The sequence below is a fragment of the Perognathus longimembris genome, chromosome 20, assembly GCF_023159225.1.
Source record: "Perognathus longimembris pacificus isolate PPM17 chromosome 20, ASM2315922v1, whole genome shotgun sequence".
Lineage (NCBI taxonomy): Eukaryota > Metazoa > Chordata > Mammalia > Rodentia > Heteromyidae > Perognathus > Perognathus longimembris.
Genome location: NC_063180.1, coordinates 41,851,309 through 41,860,945, shown reverse-complemented (window position 1 = coordinate 41,860,945; position 9,637 = coordinate 41,851,309). Strand labels below are relative to the sequence as shown.

General features: G+C 50.2%; 1 protein-coding gene across 2 annotated transcripts in view; it reads right to left on the bottom strand.

The window, feature by feature from the left end:
* Nucleotides 1-1,268: 1,268 nt before the first annotated feature.
* Cyfip1 (cytoplasmic FMR1 interacting protein 1) overlaps nucleotides 1,269-9,637 on the bottom strand; it is a 57,278-nt gene continuing 48,909 nt past the window's right edge. For both annotated transcript variants that reach the window (XM_048329562.1, XM_048329561.1), the window contains exons 26-31: nucleotides 8,390-8,520; nucleotides 7,217-7,289; nucleotides 6,575-6,669; nucleotides 5,335-5,573; nucleotides 4,390-4,537; nucleotides 1,269-1,966 (exon numbers count right to left, since the gene is read on the bottom strand). In XM_048329562.1, coding sequence (XP_048185519.1) covers nucleotides 1,802-1,966; nucleotides 4,390-4,537; nucleotides 5,335-5,573; nucleotides 6,575-6,669; nucleotides 7,217-7,289; nucleotides 8,390-8,520 — 851 coding nt within the window. In that variant the 3' untranslated portion in view covers nucleotides 1,269-1,801. The remainder of the gene's footprint in view (nucleotides 1,967-4,389; nucleotides 4,538-5,334; nucleotides 5,574-6,574; nucleotides 6,670-7,216; nucleotides 7,290-8,389; nucleotides 8,521-9,637) is intronic.

Below are 9,637 nucleotides of genomic sequence, written 5' to 3'. Positions count from 1 at the left end.
AGGTCCTCTCAGGTATGCAAGGTCAGTGCTCTACCACTGGGTTCCCCCCATGCACATTTTAATACCATGGGTATACTTTTAAAATTCCATACATACATTGTATATGTTTTATGTACTGTATATCTAGCCTTGCTCATAAAAGTGCAACTCTCAACTGAGTCTCCTCATTGAAAATGCATAGGTTGATAATCTAACATTTTGTAGCTCTTGAAATAATGTATAGAAGTACTTTAATTGGCCTATCATTAAGCCTTAGGAAATATAATAAAGTAACTTTTTTATTCTATCTTTCATAGAGTGGACACAAATACCACTCTCAGATCTGTAGAATTGAGCACTGAACCCCAAGATTTTTAGGTAAGTTTTCATAAATAATAGTTGTTAAGGGTCATGTAACAGGTACAACAGCATAGTTTCTGTACTTCTGTACTGTGCTTGAAGGGACTTTGGTGTTCTCCAATGTGAATGAGTTTTTAATTTTTTTTTTTTTTAGATGAAGGCTCATTATGTCGCCTTGGTTGGCTTTGAACCCGTGTACAAGCTTCTGTCTCTGCTTCTCACACTAGTGCATGCCACACACCAAGCTCTCCATTCTTAACCATTCTTAATTTTCAATCTGTTTTTTATAAGTCTAGCCGATCAAAATCTAGTATCTTAACCAAGTGCTGGTAGCTGACACCTGTAATTTTTAGCTACTCAGAAGGCTTAAGATCTGAGGATCAAAAAGCCAGAAATGGAGATGTGGCTCAAGTGGCAGAGCCTTGAACAAAAAAGTTTAATGGACAAGAGTCAAGGCTGGGAATGTGGCTTAGTGGTAGAGTGCTTGCCTCATAACCTGAAGCCCTGGGTTCGATTCCTCAGCACCACATAAACAGAAAGAGCCAGGAGTGGTGCTATGGCTCAAGTGGTGGAGTGCTAGCCTTGAGCAAGAAGAAGTCAGGGACAGCTCTCAGGCCCTGAGTTCAAGCCCCAGGACTGGGCCCCCCCCACAAAAAAAAAAGTCAAGGCCCTGAGTTCAAGCCCCAGTACCATCATACAAAAAATAAGCAGAATCCTTCCTTCCTCTAGACAAACTGGCCTCCAGGTCGTAGAAGCTTAATGTGCCTCCTTCAGGGAGAGAACAGGACATCATTTCATCCCTGTTGAAACCTGAGTATGAAGTGAAATTACGTGCTGGTGTAAGCCGTTGTCTGTAAGCCTGGATAGAGAAGATTGCTCCCACCGCCCAGGCCGATCGGGACAGGTTGTGGTGAATGAATGGGCACAGAGAGGTTTCGTTAGTTTTATTTCTCTAATCATTAAGTCATACCTTACAAATTAATGTTTTGTTACAAGTGAATTTAGTGAAAGCAGGGGAAATAAGTTCACTGTGTCCCAAAACACTGACAAAAGAGGGACAAGGATAATGACTTAGAAAAAAGACTGTTTGAAAGACCCTCCGACAACTCTATGTAGTTGAATAGTAATTATATAGGAGTTTAATACAGTTGGTATTATGTTTCTGAAGGGGTGTGGGAACTTGGCAGATGCTTAGGAAACGGAAAAATGAACATCATTTTATAAGAACACGATGGCACTCAGTCACTGGTCCTCAGACTTCCTAATTACCAAAAGCATATACAATTAAGAGTCTAGAAAAATAAGTCAATTTTATAAAAGCTTTTAGGTCAAAAAGCACCTCCTTGAACAGGTACAGAGATACTGAAAAATAGTCCCTAAAAATTTTCACCCAATGGTTTACGGAAAGAAAAGCATGCCGTCAGAATCACTGAAGTGCTGGGGGTGCGGCCCTGCGGGGTCCTCAGCTGCTGGCCAGGGACTGGTGGATGGGCGGCTGGAAGCAGCGCACGTGCTCCACGGGAGTGCTCTCGCCATCCCCTGACTTCAAGTACTTGTCCAGGATGGTGATGATCTCATCGTTGAGAATCTGGAACTTGCGGATCCTCTCCACCATCTTTTTCAAAGGCTACGGAAATCAGATCATGGCATTTTACTATTCACGCTGAGAAGGTCAGGATTTTCTTATTTTCTTGGGAAGTTGATAGCAGACTATTCCTAGCATTGTAATACCATCTATTAAATGACATTGGAACAGTGAACATTTTCCATTTAAAATATATTTCTCTGTTCATTTTGCACCGTTAATGGAATCTGTAAAATGTACAGGGCATATTCTTTCAACAACCAACTATTTAAAAATTGTGGAGCTGGGCACCAGTGCTTCTGCCTATAGTCCTAGCTACTCAGGAGGCTGAGATCTGAGGACTGTCGTTCAGAGCCAGCCCGGGCAGGACAGTCCATGACATTCTTATCTCCAATTAACCACCAAAAAAGCCGAAAATGGAACTGGTTCAAGTGGTGGAGCACCTTGCCTTGAACAAAAGAGCTCAAGACAGCTACCCAGACCCCGAGTTCAAGCCTCAGGACCAGCACACACGCACACGTGCATGCACACGTACACACACACACAAGCTGGGACTGTGAACCTGAGAACAATATGCACCGGAGGAGGAAGGAACACACTGGGAAAAGACAAGCCCTAGAATCCCGGTTGGGCGATACTGCGGACTATGTCTTGGCAGACCTTGCTATCTCTCACATACCAACACGCACACAGAGGAGATAAAGCAGACAGTATGTTTTGGCAGACCCTCTGTCTCTGTCTGTGTCTCTCCCAGATACACCCTGCCCACACAGGAGAAACAGCACAGTGTGTTTTGGCAGGCCCTCTTGCTCATGCACACACGCACACACACACACACAAACACACACTGCCTAACAGGAGATACAGCGCACAGTTAGGTTTTGGCCGTCTCTGCCCTCACACGCACAGCGACACTTAGAAGGCAGAGCAGAGGAGCCGCCACAGCTGCTTCCGGGACGCAGCAAGGGCGGCAAGACACCCGGGGCTCTGCGCAGGCGCGACTGTGCGCGGGAGAGTCGCCAGAACCTGAGATCTCATTCGGACAAAGTGGCCCCGGGTTGGACACGGCCTCTGACGAGAGGAGAAGCCAAACGTAAACCTTGGAAGGAAAACCGAGTTCAAGTAAAAATCCAACACGACAGTTTCAGACAATCCCCAGCATACTAGAATGGAAGAGACTAAACCTAGAGCGGTGAGCTGGAGAGATTTCAGCTGAGATGAGACGATCCAGAAGAATCCAACTGAATCGGAAGTAATGATGTGGGACTGTAAAGCGATTAGACATAGCCGAAATGAATGAGTTAGCTACCCGAAAGCCATCTTTGCAGAAAAGTAGTTTGAAAGCCACCCAACGGGCCACGGAAATGGAGATGTGGATGCGAGACTGCCCCCGTCCCCCCGAGCTGCTCACAAGAGGGACCTCGCAGATGCGGCCAGGACCATTGACTGTGAAGATGGTGACTTTTAGATTGTCCAGGTGAGTCAGGTCAAGTCAGTGTAAGCAGAGACCTTCACTAGCTGGACGCGCGGGAAGGCTGGTGGGGGGATGGGAGCTGAGGCGGCTGGGCTCCCTTTGCTGGAGGAGAGCCTGGGGGGGGGGGGGGTGGAAGCTCAGTCTTAGGAGCGGGAATGAGCCAGCCAGCTGTCTGAATGAAGGTGGGAGCAGACGGATCCCCTGGGGTCTCGAGACTTTGTGAGATGAGCAAGAGCTCTGCTGGCCTGGAGAACCGCGTGGTAGCCAGCGGACGCGTTTCTATCCCAGAGAAGGCTGACTGGCTTGGGAGCAAGCTCTCACGCAAGTCTAACTGGAGTCCTCACAGCGTAGAGTGGAAGAGAGGACACAGTAATTGAAATGATCACGGCTACATACTAACTAGAATCCGTAACACGAGGAAGACAAAACGATCTCAAAAGCAGCCAAAAGGGTTGGGGATATAGCCTAGTGGCAAGAGTGCCTGCCTCGGATACACGAGGCCCTAGGTTCGATTCCCCAGCACCACATATACAGAAAACGGCCAGAAGCGGCGCTGTGGCTCAAGTGGAAGAGTGCTAGCCTTGAGCGGGAAGAAGCCAGGGACAGTGCTCAGGCCCTGAGTCCAAGGCCCAGGACTGGCAAAAAAAAAAAAAAAAAAAGCAGCCAAAAAAACCCACATTGTGAAACGCTAGAAGACAGGAGAATATGCCAGCAACCTCAAAACGCAGATTCTACAGGGTGAGATACGAAACAGATCTAAGTTCCTGAGAAGAGAAGGAAAAGGATTTTCTTTTTAACGTTCTAGACTGTAGGTTGTTTTACTTGCCAATTACATGTAGATTCACTTGTGGAACAAAAATTTCAGTTGGTGGAACTGTATATGCCTTAGGATAAAAAAAGACTCCCCAAAGGAACTTTAAATAAACAAATCAATAATGTTGGGCACTTCTGCAAAGCATCCACAAATAGCAGCAGATCTTTTTGCACATACCACATTTTTGATAATCTCGTCTTTGCCGTCATGCTTCTGGACCTTGAGCAGATGGTAGCAGAAATCCAGCACGGCAAAGCGCCGCTGCTGCCCGAGCAGCACGATAATCATGCAGCCCGCCCAGTGCAGCCCGTCGCCGAAACACTGCCTGCGGGCGAGGAACAAGCCGTCAGGAAGCCGCCCGCCATCCGGCCTGCTCCACGGTCGCCCTCCACGGCCACAAGGCCGCCTAGCTGGCAGCTTTCCCATTTGGGGGGGAAATCCCTGTCTTGGGTTCTTCTAACACTCTTGTTTCCTGACCTTTTCTAGATCATAGGGCTTGGTGAAGAATGACTGGACGGCTGGGCGCTGGGGGCTCCCGCCTGTCATCCTAGCTACTCAGGAGGCTGAGATCTGAGGATCACCCTTCGAAGCCAGCCTGGGCAGAAAAGTCCGTGAGACTTCTCTCCAGTAAACTACTCAGAAAAGGCCAGAAGTAGCACTGTGGCTTATTAAATGGCAGAGTGCTATTCTTGAGCATAGAGAGGCTCAGGGACGGTAACCAGTCCCTCAGTTCAATCTCCAGGACTGGAAAAAAAAATAAAAGGTCCGAAGTGGAAGTGTGGCTCGAGGTAGAGCACTAGGCTTGCGTTCAAAAAAGAAACGTAAGGAACACTGCCCCGGCCTTAAGTTCAAGCCCCAGTACTGACACACACAAAAAAAGACTTGAGTGGACCTACCACCCAGCAAAAGCCAATTTGCACTCAAGTCCTATGGGTTCAGAAGCTGCTTGGATAATGGTGGCGGATCACCTGAGCTGCTTGGAGCAAGTTCAGTATCGGGTCCCTTTGCAGAAGAACTTGGGTGTGAGTGTAGACTCAGAATCCTGTTCCTACCTCCGCCGGCTCCGCCCCCTCCACCGCAACTCGGTGCCGCTGCAGGGCGTCTTCCCGCGCACATACTTACTCCACTGTGAACTCGTGCGTCCCCACGGGGATGCAGTAGACGAACTGCATGGCGCTCCACAGCCGGTGGAACTCCACGCACTCGTCCACGTGCATGACGCCGTTGCTGGGCAGAGGCCCCCGCCAGATGGGGTCGTCCAGAAAGGTCCGGATCCGCGTCAGGATGACTTCAAACATGGACAGGCCACAGCAGAGCCGCTCCTTGGTCAGCAGGTCCCCCTCTCTTGCGATTGCTATTTGCTACCGAAAGCGTAAATGGCACGGTTACAAGCTGAGCTGAGACACTGGAGGGCTTAGCCCGAGCTCATGGCCCTATCCCCTAACATGTTTTTCTTTCCTTTTTCCCTCCGTGCCAATACTAAGTACGGCTTGAACTCAGGGCCTAGGCACTCCTGTTCCTAAGCTGTTCTGCTCAAGGCTGGCATGCTACCATTTGAACCACACCTGTACTTCTAGCTTTCTGTTGATGAACTGGACAGGAGTCATGGACTTCCCTGCCTGGGCTGGCTTCAGCTTTCTGAATAGCTAGGACTATAGATGTGAGCCACGAGTGCCTCGTTCCCCTCTTGTTTCTCAACAAAATGCTAAATTGGTTGAAGAGGGTTTGGGGAAGTACCAAAAAAATTGAAGATGCAGCCGGGTGGGTTGGCTCACGCCTGTCATCCTAGCTACTCAAGAGGCTGAGATCTGAGGATCGTGGTTTGAAGCCAGGCTGGGCAGGAAAGTCCACGAGACTCATCTCCAACCAACCACGAGGAAACCACAAGTGGTGCTATGGTTCAAAGTGGCAGAGCGCTATCTTGAGCAAAAAAGCTCAGGGACAGCATCGAAGCCCAAGCGTTCCACCACTTGAGCCACAGCGCCACTTCTGGCTTCTTCTAAGTAGTTCACTGGAGATAAGAATCTCGTGGACTTTCCTGCCTGGGCTGGCTTTGAACTGCAGTCCTCGGGATCTCAGCCTCCTGCGTAGCTAGGATGACAGGTGTGAGGATTACGCCCGCAGCCCTCGGGTGCCGGCAGTCTCTCCTGTCTTAAGAAGTTCCATGGCAAAGCCTTGGTGAAGGGATGGGCACGGACGGGTGACGTTGTTGTATGTCTCTGTTGACAAGTCAGGCATAGAAGCGCTTTCCTGCTCTCGGCGAGACACACGGCTCAGCGGCCGGCACCACCTCCGACCTCCTGATGCGCCGCTGGTCTATCGCCCAGCTTGACGCCGCCGTGGTGCTCACGGTGCACTTTACCTGTGGGGTCCCCAGCCTTTCGATCAGGGGCACGAGGTGGAGGGGGGCGTACTTGGACTCCAGTCTTTTCATCTTGGCATCCAGTCTTTCCCCCTCTGCAGGGGAAAAAAACTCGTTACACTCCTTTGTATGATAAAACAATTGGAAAACATGGCACCTTGTTAAAGAAGCAAAAGGTGAACATTAAGGATATAATTCTCCTTGGAAACAAGAGCTTTATAGAGCCAGTTCATTTGACAAATATTGTTTTAAACATTTATTTATTTATTTATTTGTGGCCAGTCCTGAGGCTTGAACTCAGGGCCTGAGCACTGTCCCTGAGCAAATTCTGTTGCTCAAGGCTAGCACTCTACCACTTAGGCCACAGTGCCACTTACGGCCTTTTTTATTTATATGGTACTGAGGAATTAAACCCAGAGTACCACTAAGCCATATTCCCAGCCCCCTCCTGCTAGACATTCTATCATTTCAGTTATGGACAGTTCGGTCCTTCAGGTTAACACAATTCTCCAGGGATTCCTGGCTATGAGGGCCCCACAAACTGTCAAATGTCACCCAGCACTGGCTGGTAGCGCCCTGGCTGCCCAGTGTGCCACTTGGCAGCGGAAATCTGAACTCTTGGCTGGGGACACATAGACTCACCTTTCACATGGACTCGCGGCAAAATGTTCTGGAAAGGGGCTGCGTGCAACAGGTCACACACTTCTTCCAACGACTAGAGCAGAGGAAGGAAAAGTCACGTGGCGAAGCCACAGCAAAGAGGACAGAGAAACCTGGTGCTAAAGCGAAGGTACATCTTAGGTACCCTGCTAGTAGACATTCTCTGGGACAATGAAAATGTCCTCCCCCCAATAAAATTAATAAAAATAAGAAAATATGCCAGGAGCTGGTGGCCCACACCTGTGATCCTAGCTACTCGAAAGGCTGAGTCTGAGGATGTGGTTGGAAGCCAGTCTAGACAAGAAAGTCTATGATTCTTCCATCTCTGATTAACCAGCAGAAAGCCAGGTGTGTGTGTGCGTGTGACTCACATGGTAGAGAGCCGGTCTTGAACAAAAAAGCTAGACAAAATTGCAAGGCCCTGAGTTCAAGCCTCAGTATTGGTACAAGTAGGAAGGGGGGAGAGAGGAGAGTGGGGGGGGAGAGAGAGAGAGAGAGAAGAAGAAGGGAGGGAGAATGAACACCCCACTGTGGGTTGGATGGCTTGTGGGGAGTTCTGCATTTGGGGTTCCTACTAACCCCATGAGGGCTGAGGATGATGAAGGTGTAGCCCTGCTTCAGTCTTTCCCTGTTACCATGCATAAAAAGGTCTGCCTAGCAGTGCAGAAGAGGAAAAATCAGGAGACAAAGGTCCCCTAGGAGGCTGTGGGGTACATGAGCAACAACGTATCCTTTTTAATTCTCCTGTTTGCTAACTGAAGCTGCTGGTCCAGCAATTCAGATCCTAGAGGCCTTGCGATGTCATTACTCTGCTCTGAAAATGTGTGCAGGGGATGGTGGGCCCGTCCTCTCAAGATGTAAATCTAGCCCAGTGCCAGTAGTTCACCTGTATAGTCCTAGTCAAAGGGCTGAGATCTGAGGACTGCAGTTCGAAGCCACCTGGGGCAGGAGAGTCCATGAGACTCCTCTTCCATTAACCACCAAACACAGCTAGAAGCAGAGCTGTGACTCAGACAGTGCTAGGCTCGAATGAAACAGCTAAGGGACAATATCCAGGACTGGCACACGCACGTGCAAAAACAAAAAAGGCCCCCCCTCTGTCAGGAGCAGGGAACAGCTCTGGCACACCTGGAGTGGGTTGGGGTGAGCACTCACCAGGCTCTGCTCGATGAGCAGGCAGAAGAGGACAGCATTTCCCACCTCGCGAAGGTTCTGGAAGCACACGGTCTTCAGCTCTGCGTACTCCACGATGTCCTTCAGCTGATGGTGGAAGAACTCCAGAATGCCTGTGGTTAGCAGGAGCAGGTGTTGAGGAGGGGAGGAGGGAGGGGCGGAGCAGAGCACCAGCACTGGGGTCCTCAGCAGGGGGCACGTTCTGACACAGGCCCTTCACCTGTTTGTGGGGACCAAGCCACCGCATCCCTCCTATCACCTCACCGCCGCTGTGTCCACTCCACAGCCAGAGGGCCAATCTGGGATGAGATGGGGTGTGGTGGGGTAGCAGCGAAATCACAGGTCTTATGGCCAATAGCAAGATGGGCAGCAGAGGACAATGAACAAAGTCGATTATCGCCAAGCCTTCAAAAGGCACATCTCTTACAGAAGACCCGCGTGGCACGGGGAGTGGAGGGCAAATTATGATCCAAGAGGGGTCTGGGCCAGGGTGGTTATAACCTAGGTCTGCAACTTGCCTAGAGTTGCTTCAACCCAGGGCCTGGGCATTGTCCTGAAGTTGCTTTTGCTCAAGGCTAGTGCTCTACCACTTGAGAACAGTACCACTTCTGGCTTTTTCTGTGTATGTGGAGGAATTGAATTCTGTGTATCTGAGGAATTGAACCCAGGGCTTTACGAATGGTTGGCAAGCGCTCTACCACTAGGCCATATTCCCAGCACCACCTTGCCTCTCTTTCCTCTCCCTCCCTACCCGTGGTACCCAACGCCAGGATAGCCCCACATGCAACATGGGTCATCTCTATATGGGAGTGAAGAGCGTACATGAGAACGGGCACGGGGCAGGTGGTGGCATCTGGCGAGGGCTTCGTGGGTGGGTGGCAGAATCTCAGCCACGGGAGGGCAGTGTGGGAAGCAGCCGGTGAGGCTGACTGAGAGAGGGAAGGAACTGCGCAAAGCAGGGACCCCCCAGGCGCCAATCATTTTTTTGTACGTATGCATGCATGTAGGTAGGTGTGTGAGTATGTATTTGGGTGTGCGCGCTGGTGCTGGGGCTTCGACCCAGGGCCTGGGCACTGCCCCTAAGCTATGTCACACAGGCTGGTGCTCTACCACTTGAGCCGCACCTCCACCTCGGGCTCTTTTGCTGGCTATTTGGAAGGAAGAGTCTCGTGGACATTTCTGCCCAGGCTGGCTGCGATGCTCAGCTGTCAGCCTCCTGAGTGGCTAGGG